Source organism: Triturus cristatus, chromosome 3_1 (genome assembly GCF_964204655.1).
Source record: "Triturus cristatus chromosome 3_1, aTriCri1.1, whole genome shotgun sequence".
NCBI classification, from domain to species: Eukaryota; Metazoa; Chordata; class Amphibia; order Caudata; family Salamandridae; genus Triturus; species Triturus cristatus.
In genome coordinates, this window is record NC_140583.1 from 891,333,996 (window position 1) to 891,348,464 (window position 14,469).

The 14,469-nt window shown below is 45.6% G+C and overlaps 1 protein-coding gene across 1 annotated transcript in view; it reads right to left on the reverse strand.

The window, feature by feature from the left end:
• Positions 1-14,469, reverse strand: part of LOC146861242 (sodium channel protein type 2 subunit alpha-like) — a 784,117-nt gene that overhangs the window by 63,071 nt on the left and 706,577 nt on the right. Inside the window, exon 24 of the mRNA XM_085645402.1 lies at positions 1,707-1,844. Within this exon, the coding sequence (XP_085501528.1) occupies positions 1,707-1,844 (138 nt within the window). The remainder of the gene's footprint in view (positions 1-1,706; positions 1,845-14,469) is intronic.

Consider the following 14,469-nt stretch of genomic DNA (forward strand, 5'->3'; position numbering starts at 1 on the left):
AGTTTTTGGAAAGCTATGTGAACATCCAGCCTCAATTACAACAAGCAATTGCAAATAAATCAAAGTCTTCAGCACACTGCTACTCTAACAAACCTTGCTGTTAATAAACAATCTATCTGCAGACAGGAAAGAAAATGGAAGAAAAATAGAATTCTGAAGACCGTTTCATACTGTAGTCCCTTCGTGCAACACACAGACAATTCAAAAGCAAAGTATTATACCAACACTATCAGGGAAGCCACCAACAGGAGCAGGATGCTATTCAAGACAGTCAAGTATAGTATCAACCCAATGTCAGACTCGCCTATTTCTCACTCCACAGAAAAACTCAATGCCATCAAACTCTTCTTCAGTGAGACAAACCCAGAAGATCCAACAGCACATCGACAACACCAAGGCTGCTTAATCCCTTGCACCAAACCCTTCAACTAGAATCCCACCATGGCCAGCCTTCAAAGCCCTCTCTGAGGACACTGTCTTACAGCTACTTACCATTGTCAAAGTATTCTTCACTCATGGCATCTTCCAAAAAGCTCTCAAGACAAGCCAGATCCTCACACTAAACAAAACCTACACTAGACCCTGATGTCCTCACCAACTACCGGCTCATCATTCAGCTCCCATTCATTGGCAAGAGCATTGAAAAAGCAGTCTATGTTCAACTCCAAGATCACATAAATGCTAACCATCTCCAGCATGACTACCAGTCTGGCTTCAGATCCTAGTGCAGCATGGAGACTGCCACCTTACGGATTGTAAAGAATGCCCTCTTGACCACAGATGAAGATGGTCCCTACTTGTTGATATTGCTGGAACTCTCAGCTGTCTTTGACACAGTCAACTATCCCACCCTCATATGCATCCATAAGTCTCGAAAGGGATTTACCAACAATGTTCTTCACTGGTTCACTATTACATTGCCAACTCATGCATGTTTGTTCACATGGCACCACCATTTCACAAAAGACTCCATCACCGGTGGAGTCCCCCAGGGTTCCATACTGTCTCCTGTCGTTTTCACCCTGTACATTTCCTATTACTTGTTGACTTCATGCTTCCCTTTAACCATGCCCCACTGACTTTTGGAAAGTTTTGTACTATAGAACTACTATACATACATTTATAAAAAAAAGAAGAAAATCGTTAGGCAGAATGAAAAAGTACACCAAAATATCCAAAATGGTCAAATAAATGTCTGAAATTATCAAATTGAGTAAATTTTTTCAGTGGTACTCGCAATTGCAAACTCTGATGTATATTCTGAATATGTGTTGCATTTATTATCAGATGCAAATTTTTCAATGTATTCTAAAAGTTTAGGAGGGTATTGGGGTTAGTGGCTAGAGCTACTCTCTTTGGAGCCTTGAGACCGAGGTTGGAATCTCGATTTGATGCTTGGCTCAACATTGTGTGATTCTGGGCAAATCACTTAATCTCCCTAAGCCTAAAATGTGATATATATTTGTGCGATCTCCACTTGATGTACACGATCTGGTAGATCATCTCCAACTCCACATGTAATGTCCAGTGTTCTGTTGCTTTGCAGCAAGGTTTGCGCTATATAAAAACCTACAGATACAAATGTTTATTCTCTGAAATGTTATGGAAAGAAACAAGTCAAACTGTATTATAAAACACATATTAAGAACATTATTCATATACATGAAAGTATGTCAATGTAAAAAAAGCAAAACATAAATACTTATCTTCTTTTTTTGTTGGTTAAAATTATCAATGATGACACCAATAAAGAGGTTGAGGGTGAAGAAGGATCCAAAGATAATGAAAATAACAAAATACAGGTACATGTAGAGGTTTTCCTCATACTTTGGCTGTTCATGTAACTACAAAATGCAACAAAATGATATTATGTTTTCTTTGCTTTCAACTGTAGTTTATTGCAAAACAATGCACATTTAGCATTCCACAATATTTGCAATTTTATTGTAAATGTATTTTAGTATCTCATTGCATAATGTTTACATTTCAACAGGTCTTTCACTGTACAAGGCCCTATTATCAAACTCAGAAACAATAACTTTGCAGACAAATGTTTAAGAAACCACTCCATTGAAAGGAATGATAACGCCATAGTGTCCTAAAATCATAATAGTGTGATTCAATTTATAGCACAAGCAGCACAGGGTTTTCTGAATTGTACTTGTTGGGTAAATACTTTCTCACCAAACACAGTTATATCTCTCAAACGATAAACTTGAACTAATCAGCAGCTGTGTTTGATTCTAAGAAAGTAGAGATGATACATTTATATTTCGAACTTTCAAACTGATGTGGGTCCGCTCGTGCAGTGCAACTTATGGCCACTGTTGAAAAACTTGCCATAGATGAGATAACCATGCCTTCCAACATTTAATTTACTTACCTGACTTGTCTAGTACCCTAAAACCAACTCTTACTCCTAACAGTCTCTACTTCATGGGGATCACTGAACCTGGGAAACAGACAACATGCTAGTCTAGTATAGTTTTAAACAAGGCCCCTTAGGTAGGTTTATACATGTTAGAAAATAATGCGTAACTTAAACATGTTTCAGATAGCACAATAAAACCGCAGACAGCTTGCTTTGACAGTAATTCATATTTGCACAATAATTGTGCACATTTACTTTATGGCATCCTTTCTTGCTCTCGCTCTCTGTTTCTCTCTCTCTGTGCTTGCGTGTTTCTCCATGTCATGAAAATCATCTAAAATTAAGCCTCAACTGTGGTGTTTGTAGGAGCATAGAAATGTAATATTTGGGTTTTCTCGAGGAAGAAATTCTCAGGATGTTCCTTTCTTTTGTAACATTCAAAGGTTGCCTTCTGATGGTCTATGTGTGCCATTAATTAGCTGAGCAAACCATTGTACAGCATTGATCCATAAAATGTCGATTTATTTCCTTAATTAGTTATGGATAGCTTAACCAATTAAATACATTAAGAAGTAGGTCTCTATACGTATCTGGATTACTAAATATTGATTGGTTTTACATGTTTGTATCATTGCTAGTCCAACCCTGTTATGTCACAACTTACTATGAAATGTGTGTGCCTTCTTCATCCGGAAATATTATAAAAGCTGCATTATTTTGGAGATGAGCCAGACTCTTTTACCTTTAAAATGGCCAGCCGCGGACAGTGCATGTAGGAGCGGTTGGGCGGTAGGCCTGGGCTGGGGGGATTTGACAGATGACCACAAGTAAATAAATAATTTATTTTCCTTTGTCGTCTGTCGAAATCCCCCCCACCTGGCCCCACCACCCCACCGCTCTTACCTGCACCGGCTGCGGCTGAAAATGGAGTGGCCTCTATGTCAGTTTATTTGATTTAGGCTTTCTAACAGAGCAGATTCTTTGCTAGCCTGTCTATTTGATTTGTACTTTAGTATTTAGGCTTATTTCTTTGGAGGCAGACTCTATTTCAGTCTGTTTACTGATCTGTACTTGCTCTTTTTTGGGGTTTTCTTCAGATAACCCAAAGAGATAGACCTCTTGCAGAGTTATTCGTTGATTCTTTAAATATGCCAACTTCATAATTAACTAATTATTTATTTTTTTGCTTCTGTACTGATCGCATTTTGGAATAAAACCATGAAGTTTTAACCTGTGTCTTGCACAGGAGTGTTTATTAGCCTTGAACCAAGTATTATGAAGACTCACTGACCCTTACGAAGACTCAGACAGTCCCAATTTTGTGCATCGACCCTTTTAATTAGTTAATTAGATCATCAACACTCCAAACTTCCAAGGTAACCTAAAGCAAGATCAGCCATATCACATTTCTCAAGTGGCATTTAAAAAGAAGGGACATAAGTACTATCATAAAGAAGACTTGAACTTACACTAATAAAGATTACTGGTAGGCATTCTCACAATTACCTCCTATTCCCTCATTTCAGTTCTGATATCCTTTACTGTAAGAGGAAATACAACACAACCAATAATGTGGACCGCAGTCAGGAAATTAAACACTTAGGGGTCGATTCCGATCCGGGCAGGACAGCTCTCCGAGAGCTATTCGTAGCCTTACCTTGTGACCGACTCGTACCCGGAGCCAGTCCGTCCTGGCGATGAAGTACGATGAGCATAACTGACAAAAATCCGACCGACACGAAGGCTGTGATTCAAGCTTCATTCTCCGTCCAAGCCGTACCTTCGAACGCCGAACAGAGTCGCCCGGAAGCAGTATCCATTGCAGTTTGCGGCCGGACACGTACGATGCGCACATCATACGCGCCGGACGGGTTGCCACGTACACAACGTCACAGCATCCGGAAAAGAAGCATATCAGGTACGATTCGTGCCAGAACTCAATCCACGGCTAGGAGACGGACCAGCTTGCAACGTGTACGAGATGGAGCACCAAGCAGTGTGTACGAGACGAACACATCATGAATCCCATCGCGCAGGTCATACCAGTACTGTACATCTATGACTGGATCAGGAACAGACGCGGACGGCGCAGATGGTAAGTCAGACACCCACCACACAAACAAACGACACGCACCCGCCAAATGTCACACACACCCAGAGGATCCATATCCTGGCCACTAGCAACAGGCCACTATAGGGGTTGCATGGTCAGCCCCACTACCACCCCCACTCATAGGGCTTATGTTGCCCATCACTACTGCCACCCCCACTCATAGGGCTTATGTTGCCCATCACTACTGCCACCCCCACTCATATGACTTATGTTGCCCATCACTACTGCCACTCCCACCCATAGGGGACCTGTTGCCCAGCACTCCTGCCACCCCCATCCAAAGTCAAAGGCTGACATTGGTGAAAAGCAAGCAGCTGGCATATCACCATGCTAGACAGATACCTACAGACACTATTCTGACCCTGAAGGAGTTGAGTCAGAAGATGATGACTCAAGAAAAGGGACAGGAAACTCTCCCAGGGTGATATATGGGAAACAGGTCCAATGCTTGCATGCCCTCCCTTGGAACAGTGACACACTGAAGGAGAAATTGGTGGACATGAGGCAAGCAGATCTGTTGGCATAGCATTGCAATACAGAACGGAGGCACTTCACCCTCTCCAACACCTACACTCTGAATCTCCTGACTGCACCCATCCGAGCAGATGGTGGAAGGTAACTAATCTACTTTTTCTGTGTTGGATTACCTGGTAAGGCTTGAGTGACAGGAAATTACATTATTTTGCATGATCCACTTTGCAGCAAGGGGTGCTCCCACCAACACACTATCCACCGGTCCCATTTACCCAAAATCACAGGCCTCCCCACAATGGGCAAGAAGATCAAACTATCTAGCACGATTCACTAGGCCTTCTTGGGAGCATGCCTCCAAAATCTAGGAATAGGTATTTGTCATGCTGGAGTTGCAGGCAATTAATTTTGATTATTGGAACAGATTTGTTTTGTCATAGGACTAAGACGATGAAATGCAGACTGCACAATAAAAAGTTGAAGACTATGGCCCACATTTACTAAGCTTTTGCATCACCCTTGTGTCATGCAAGGCAGTGCAGGGAAATGAAATGTCTTATTTAGGATTTATAAAGTCATGCAAGTTCTGATGTTTGTAGCCTTGCGAGGCTTTGAAAGAAACGTAGCACGATGCAGCAGCTTGCGCTGAATTCCATTACATTTCTTAGAGGTAGGGGTTCCGTTGGTGGAGAATGGGCATTTCACGTGCATCCACCAATGGATTTCACAGAATGTAAGCTTATCTAAGGTTTGTAAAGCTGGTACACCTACCACAGAGAGGTGTAACAAGGAAAAATATGTTTATATCTCCTCGGTATTTCGTCTTTCTATGTGTGATGCATTCTGCTTTACATTTATATGACTCTTTGAATACAATACTGCCCATAATGCAGGGACCCTGTCACAATGGTAATAGGGTGTTTGCATTGGGAAGAAACAGCCTTAAGTGCACCAGTGGAGGGAGAGAGGTGAAGAGTGTCATAGCTTAGTAGATATGCATGAACGTTTGATACATATGCCCGCAGTATTTAGTGCTGTGAGCTTTACTGACGTGCAGTGTTACATTCTCATGTCTAGCTTATAAGAGCTAACTCATGATGATGTGATCCCTCTTGCCAGTGATTATATGGCCTTAGGTTCGTGAGTTTTCTAAGTATAGAATTTGATCAGGTGTGCATCTTTTGAGTGACAATACATGTGTATTTCAGGCGGATCTTTATTTATATATATAAATATCATCATCATCATCATCATAATCTTTATTTCGGTCGCTTTTGACCATAAAAGAATTCAGCAATATTACAATTTATGAATTACACAATAGAAAGATTACACTTAGATGAATAAAAGAGGATCATAAAACAATCTGATTAAAATCATCAAATAATTCACATAACCATGTTAGACTTAGTACAATGATTACGGATAAACCACATTGCTGTAAGAAATTTGGCGACTGCAAATACAATTAGGGCGGATGAATCTGTCTTTAATATTCTATATGCTGGAAGGTAATGCCTGAATCCCAAATTTTTAAGGAGAGGAACAAGCCAGTAATTCCGGGGTCTTTGGTAAGCTGGACAGAAAAATATAATATGCAGATCATTCTCACGCGGGTATGCACATGCAGGGCATTGCACTGTGGGCGGGGGTTTAGTCCAATGGTCAGTGTATGCCCTGAGGGGAAGAGTACCGTATCGCCACTGCATGTATAACTTCCTTGTTTTTGGAGGGCCTACGTCATCAAAAACCGACTCTAGGCGATATGAATCTTTAAAACCAAGGAAGTAGTTAGATAAGGACCCCTCACGTGTGCTCTCAATTGAGACCCGCAACTTGTGCTCGTAATAAACCTTTGAGATGGATTTGCGTGAGATCCTGCAACATGCATTTCCTGGATTAAGCCACAAATCTGGTCTTCCTAGTATTTCAAATGTTTGCTTAATGTATTTTAACCATGGGATTTGTGCCGCTTTAGGTAGGCGCAAGATCTCTGCGAGCTCACCCCTGTAATTTGATAATTCCGGCGTGCTCCAGATTTTGCGCCAAAAAGTTAGAGGTTTAAGTCCCAGCTCCTCCGTGATAGGTCTTAGGCTCAGGTCTAATCTCAGTGGGAGAAGTGGGGTACTAGGCAGTAATGTTGCCAGTTGCCTTATAAAATTGTTCTCAGTGATCTGCAATTTCTGGTCAGCTATGTGCCCCCATATTTCACCCCCATAGATTACTGCCCCTCTAACCTGTATTTTATAAATTTGGAGGGGGGGACCAAATGGTTTATAAGTCGACCTGCTTATCATCCTGCATATACCACCCGTTAACTGTACCAGTTTCATATTTGCCTTGGTTCGGTGCGAGTCCCATGTCATAGTTTGATTGAGTGTTACCCCCAAATAATCAAACGTTGTGACCCTCTCTAATCGAACGGACCCTATCATAGGATTTGGGCGAGTTGAGGAGGGCGGGTTGAAAATCATATACTTAGTTTTGGAAGCGTTGATTTCCAATCCACGCTTCACACAAAAGTTCGAAAACCCATCCAACACCCGTTGTATGCCCATGGGGGATTTAGAGAGCAGCAGGGTGTCATCTGCAAACATAATTGCAGGCCCCCTGCTGCCATTTAACTTGGGGGCATCAGTGTTGTCCAACCCGATAAGATGGTTAATGACTCCGTCCACAAAGAGGCAAAACAGGGTTGGTGCAAGCACACAACCCTGGCTAACCCCCGCGTCAACGGGGAAACTATCCGACAGAACTCCCCCTCTACCGCACCTAACCTTAGCAAAGTTTCCCTGGTGTAATCTCATCAGGATTAATAAAATATCGGCAGGAACCCCTAGGTCCATTAAAACAGTCCATAGTTTATCCATTGACACTAGGTCAAATGCCGCTCGTAAATCCACGAAGACCGTGTACAAGGTGCCACCCTCAATTAGCGCGGTCTTCCAGTATAAAAGGTTCAGACGGAAAATCTGGTCTGTAGTTGAGACACCCTCTCTGAACCCTGCTTGGTACGGACTCATAATATCATTTTCTTCAATCCAATTCTGGAGGCGGTTAAGTATCAGTCTACTGAAAAGCTTTTGAGGAACATCGATAAGACTGATAGGTCTATAGTTGGTTGGGAGCAGAGGCGAACCCTTTTTAAATATTGGGACGATCTCTGCACCCAGCCAAGTATTTGGCACCTCCATACCTCCCAGAACAGAGTTAAACAGTGTCAGTAGATAGGGTGCCCAGACAACAGGTTCCTGTATGAATAGATCACCCGGTAGGCCATCTAAACCGGGTGCCTTGCCTGATGCCAACCGTCCGATGGTCTCACGGACCTCCGTTAAATGTGAATGGGACCCCTTTCAGAGCGTCACTATCAAGGTGGGTAGGATTGGATCATGCACCATCAGCTACACTATATAGGGACTGGAAGTGGTTTTACCAAGCCTTGGCTGAGATGTTGGGCTCTATTGCAGAGGTCAGCTCCTCAGAGCCAGTGTTCACATAGCGCCAAAATATACGTGAGTCTCCACGTGCCAGGGAGATGGTAAGTTTTTCCCATTTATCATACTCCCATTCGCTTTTTGCATGACCGATCAGGCGCTTATAGGCCATTCTCCTGGCCCTGATCTCCACAGTCCCTTTCCCCTCCTTTATCGAGGCCAGGAGATCAGTTTTTGCCTTACGGCATGTGGTGTTATACCAGAGGGGACAAGTGGTGCGTCCATTAGCCCTTTTTGAGGTGGAGAAAAGGATTTCAGACACTGATTTAGTGAGGTCCTCACGCAGCAGTCCCCAAAGTGTATATGTGTCCTTGGTGCTGTCTTGCTCCATTAGTACAAGGGCCTTTTCGAGTGTGGGGATGACCCGGGCATAAAGCCTGGATATCTTCTCAGGATTGGAAGCTAGTTTCTCCCACTTCACTTTTCGTCTGTTGTTCGTAAGGCCTAATCCCACCTCAGGTGTCACCCTCTGTTCCCTCCTAGCCTCTTAACCAGGGTGGTCATATTCCATTTCCAGTGCGTTGTGGTCACTATCTACCCTTGGGATTACCCGAAAGTCACTGATAAGTGACCACAAAGCCAATGGGACAAGAATATAATCAAGTCTTGATTCCCTACCCCCTCTATTATAAGTATATTTTGGAGGGATGTCGGATTTTATCCGACCATTACAGGCCCGGACACCATATTTCAAGGTTAGAGATGTAATTTGTACAGCCAAGGGCGTCCAAGCTCTTGGGCCCGGCGCCTCCAATGGGGGTACGGACCACGCCGCATCCTCCTCTTGGGCTAGACCGTCCAATGATCCGAAAAGCGGCTCAAAATGGCAATTTAGGTCACCTCCTATTAAGAAAGGGGTACCCTCAGGGATTTCACTAAGGACATCCGCAAGCTCCTCTATGGTACGCGACTCTTGGGTGATATTTACTGGTCTGGAATAGACGTTTATCAACAAAAGACTATGTGAATTTGGCCATTCCAACAGTACAGCAAGAATATCCTCCTTGCTCAGTGGGAGAACAACAGCCCTACAACCCAAATCACTAGCCACCCAGGTTGCGAGTCCTCCCGAGGGACGCCCCCTACCCCCCCATTTTGCATTTATAGAAAATGCGGCAAAACCAGTATGGTTTACTTCTTCACGCGCCCAGGTTTCCTGAAGGAGGCATATGTCTTTGCCCTCAATGAATGAGTTCCAGTCCGGGCAATTCAATTTATTGGCCAGGCCCGCCACATTCCAGGATACTATCTTCAAGGAAGAGCCGGTGGTACTCTCGGTTAGTGGGTTTGGGGGCGTGCCCAGAGTAGAGTGCAGACCCAATGGTGTATTGGTGTCTATGCTACTGTCTTGGGGCACTGTTACCTCCCTTGCAATGTGTGGGGGGGACACAGGCCTAGTAGCTACCTCTCCATTGGTGTATTTCTCCTTGTGGTTGTCTTTCTCTCTGGGGGTAACTAAGTGTATTTTAGTAGCATGAACGCCATTATAACCTCTATCCTCCCCGCTCCCCATCTCACTCAGTCAGTCTACCATATCTAGGTTACTGAACCTATTACGGGTAGGGAAGTAGTCATAGCGCTGTATTCTGGGAGGGTGGGGGCTCCTTCTTTCTCTAGTACCCCATCTACCCCCTCTTCTCTGTACTAATTCCCAGCCATCCTCTTCCTGCCCATATCTTGTAGGTGGATAGAAAAATGATAGAGGTAACGCTTGAATGGAAGTCCCCTTGTCACGATATGGCCAGCTACATATATATGAGACAGTCTTGTGGTCCCTGAAGTTGACTAGGACACAATCTCCGTCGATAGATTTCCTGGTACCACCCAGCCATGGGACTCTTCTCAACATAAGGACCTCACTCAGTATTCCTTCAGGGAGGGGCCTATTAATGGAGAGCCAATTAATTACCTTGTTTTTTAAGGCTTCAACAGGTTCCCGGGAAGAAGGTTTTAATTCGGGAACACCTGTTAAAATGATTGTATACGGGCTTGCCTCTGGTGGCAAATTGACTAACCTGTGTTTATTAGCGTTGACATTGCCCGGTTCCCCATTTTCAGGCACAGCTGACTTCTCCTGGGGGCTTACATTTGCTAAATGATTTGGGGCTGATGGGTTAAGCTGTGATGTGGGATGATGAGTTTGTATAGGGTTGGGTATGGGGCCCATTTCCTTGACTGGAGGCGCTATTTTGATCTTCTTGTCACTATGGCCCGGGTCACTGCCTGCTGATTGTCTGTCTCTGTTAGGGGCATCTAGTAAATGTGCAATTTCCTTTTCAATATTCACTAAGCAAGTTTCCATCTTTGCTAATCGCACTTCCAATGGATTGAGCATTATCCTCATGAGGGTGCGAATATCGGAGAGAGTAATATCCTCCTCCCCAGAGTTTACATTTGTACTAGGGGATATCTGCCTCGGTGTGTGAGAGGGTGGTGCCCTTTTTTTCAGTGGCGAGATTAGCCCCTTACTAGATGTGCCATTTTTCTTACCCTCACACAAGGTGGTATTCTTTGCAAATTTAGATTTTCTCCCCCCGCAATTTTGTACGCTTCTTTTCTTTTTTGGGATGGCTCCTTCCCTCTCCCCCTGCCCTAGCTGTGTAGACTGGTGGACCCTGACAATAGTTCCGTCCATATTAGACAGGGTCACGTTAGGTACAGTTAGGGGTGGGGGGGGCTTGGGTAATGGTAAAGGTAATATACTAAAATCTACTGGGGCAGAAAGATCACAATCAGTGTTGGGAATAAAGGAGCCACTCAGATCGACTGCGTCAAGCGTGTCATTTGTTCCCCTGACCCCAGCATCTGGTAATGTACATTCCAATGTTTGTTCAGGGGTAGTTGCGTGTGCGAGGGGTCCCAGAGACGATCTCCTTACCCACTCAATTTCTTGCGAAATGCGTCTTTCTAAGATGGTAATTTCATCAATAAGGAGTGAGCCAGCTTTTGCAAAATAAGTGTCCAAAGTACCTTTGGGCTTCCCAGCAGCCAGTGTGGTCTTGCTCCTCGTCTCTCTTGTGGCCATGTTCCAAAAGTAAATGCAGGGTGTGTGTAGAGGGAAAGACGGGGGCCAAGGGAGAGGGCCCAATCCCTATCTCGTCCGTTCTCGAACGGCCTCAAACGGCCCACTCTTTGTGCAGTCTTCTCCCCACGCTTTGTCCCGCACGCATCCCGCTAGCGCGGATGCTCCAGGGATTTAAGTAGGGGAGTGGATCAGACGGGAGTGGGCGGGAAGAGGCCCCAGCTGCACCTGTGGTGATGGCGCTGTGCAGGCTGGTCCTCGCAGTCCCACCTACGGTGTTCAGCAAACGAAGGAGGCTCCCCTGGTCCAATGCACTCCTGAATGTCCGGGATCAAGTGTTCCAAGCCCCTGCAGTGTCCGTGGTGAATTAAATCTACGAGCGGCTCCCACGAAGCGGGGGCCGCGAGAAGTATTCACGGTGGTGAAGGAGTAGGGGGGCGGGAGCGGGCGGAAAGAGGCTCGAGCTGCACCTGTGGTGATGGCGCTGTGCAGGCTGGTCCTCGCAGTCCCACCTACGGTGTTCAGCAAACGAAGGAGGCTCCCCTGGTCCAATGCACTCCTGAATGTCCGGGATCAAGTGTTCCAAGCCCCTGCAGTGTCCGTGGTGAATTAAATCTACGAGCGGCGCCCGCGAATCGGGGGCCGTGAGAAGTATTCACGGTGGTGAAGGAGTAGGGGGGTGGGAGCGGGAGGGAAGAGGCCCCAGCTGCACCTGTGGTGATGGCGCTGTGCAGGCTGGTCCTCGCAGTCCCACCTACTGTGTTCAGCAAACGAAGGAGGCTCCCCTGGTCCAATGCACTCCTGAATGTCCGGGATCAAGTGTTCCAAGCCCCTGCAGTGTCCGTGGTAAATTAAATCTACGAGCGGCTCCCGCGAAGCGGGGGCCGCGAGAAGTATTCACGGTGGTGAAGGAGTAGGGGGGCGAGAGCGGGCGGGAAAAGGCCCCAGCTGCACCTGTGGTGATGGCGCTGTGCAGGCTGGTCCTCGCAGTCCCACCTACGGTGTTCAGCAAACGAAGGAGGCTCCCCTGGTCCAATGCACTCCTGAATGTCCGGGATCAAGTGTTCCAAGCCCCTGCAGTGTCCGTGGTGAATTAAATCTACGAGCGGCACCCGAGAAGCGTGGGCCGCGAGAAGTATTCACGGTGGTGAAGGAGTAGGGGGGCGGGAGCGGGCGGGAAGAGGCCCCAGCTGCACCTGTGGTGATGGCGCTGTGCAGGCTGGTCCTCGCAGTCCCACCTACGGTGTTCAGCAAACGAAGGAGGCTCCCCTGGTCCAATGCACTCCTGAATGTCCGGGATCAAGTGTTCCAAGCCCCTGCAGTGTCCGTGGTGAATTAAATCTACAAGCGGCGCCCGCGAAGCGGGGGCCGCGAGAAGTATTCACGGTGGTGAAGGAGTAGGGGGGCGGGAGCGGGCGGGAAGAGGCCCCAGCTGCACCTGTGGTGATGGCGCTGTGCAGGCTGGTCCTCGCAGTCCTACCTACGGTGTTCAGCAAACGAAGGAGGCTCCCCTGATCCAATGCACTCCTGAATGTCCGGGATCAAGTGTTCCAAGCCCCTGCAGTGTCCGTGGTGAATTAAATCTACGAGCGGCGCCCGCGAAGCGGGGGCCGCGAGAAGTATTCACGGTGGTGAGGGAGTAGGGGGGCGGGAGCGGGCGGGAAGAGGCCCCAGCTGCACCTGTGGTGATGGCGCTGTGCAGGCTGGTCCTCGCAGTCCCACCTACGGTGTTCAGCAAACGAAGGAGGCTCCCGTGGTCCAATGCACTCCTGAATGTCCGGGATCAAGTGTTCTAAGCCCCTGCAGTGTCCGTGGTGAATTAAACCTACGAGCGGCTCCCACGGAGCGGAGGCTGCGAGAAGTATTCACGGTGGTGAATACATGGTATATGGTGGTATATATATATATATATATATATATATATATATTATCTACTGGCGGTCGCCAGTAGATAGTTATAGTTACAACCTAGTTTCCATAGGAATTCTCAAAATTCTATTTTGAATAACTTTGGCGCCGGTTGACGAATACTCGCGAAATTTTCAAAACTAATGGGGCGCTCCGTTCAGCTCCTACCCTGAAAGTCTCGGGGTGATTCGTCAAGCGGGGGCCGAGAAAAAAGGGGGGTCCCAAAACGCGTTTTCCCCATGCATTTTTCCATAGGACCTTTAGACACAGCTACAGCCAGAACGGCTGAACAGAATTACTTGAAATTTGGCAAAGAGGTAGTCCTCAGGTCAGGCATGTGCCTTTTGCATATATGGTGTAAATCCGTTCAGTAGTTCCTGAGAAAATCAAAAGTAAAATCATATACATATCTGGGCGGAGCCTAACCACACATCTCATTGTGAGATCTGATTGGCTGTCAGCACTTCATCCAAGAAGTGTTGGCAGCCATCTTGGGACCAATATACATGATAGCACCTCATTAAAAAGCATTGCAGTTAATAGAAGGTTTTAAGACTTTAGTTACATTATAAATCATTTGTTGATGGTACCATACTCATTTTAGGAATTGTAGTATGTTCTAAGGTGATTTTACCATGTGAAAAAGCCTTCTGCTGGGATATCATGAATCATGTTTGAGAGAAAACTATTTTCACATGCTTTTCCCACAGAGGTTTGGAAGGTGATCTATAAGCTAAACTGAGAGCATATTTTCTGTAAATTCACATTATCTTTCTCAGTCATGTGAGAATGAAGTCTGACATTCTCAGTAAAACATGTACATCCAACAAGGGCAGAGACTGTCAGTTGATTCCTTTGTGTTCTACTGCAGCTTTCCAGAGTGTTCCAAAGAACAGCTAGAGCGCTAACAGTCTTACTTATGACAAAGGTATGGCACACCTGAAGCCATCTTGATTGGAATAAAGTGGTAACATTTAAAACATTTAATTTAAAAAGGAACAAAATGAGAGGGTTCATTTTGCCATAGAATGTATGATTAGTGCTGCAGAAAGAAAAATTAGGGCACATTTTGAGTGACTTCTCAAAT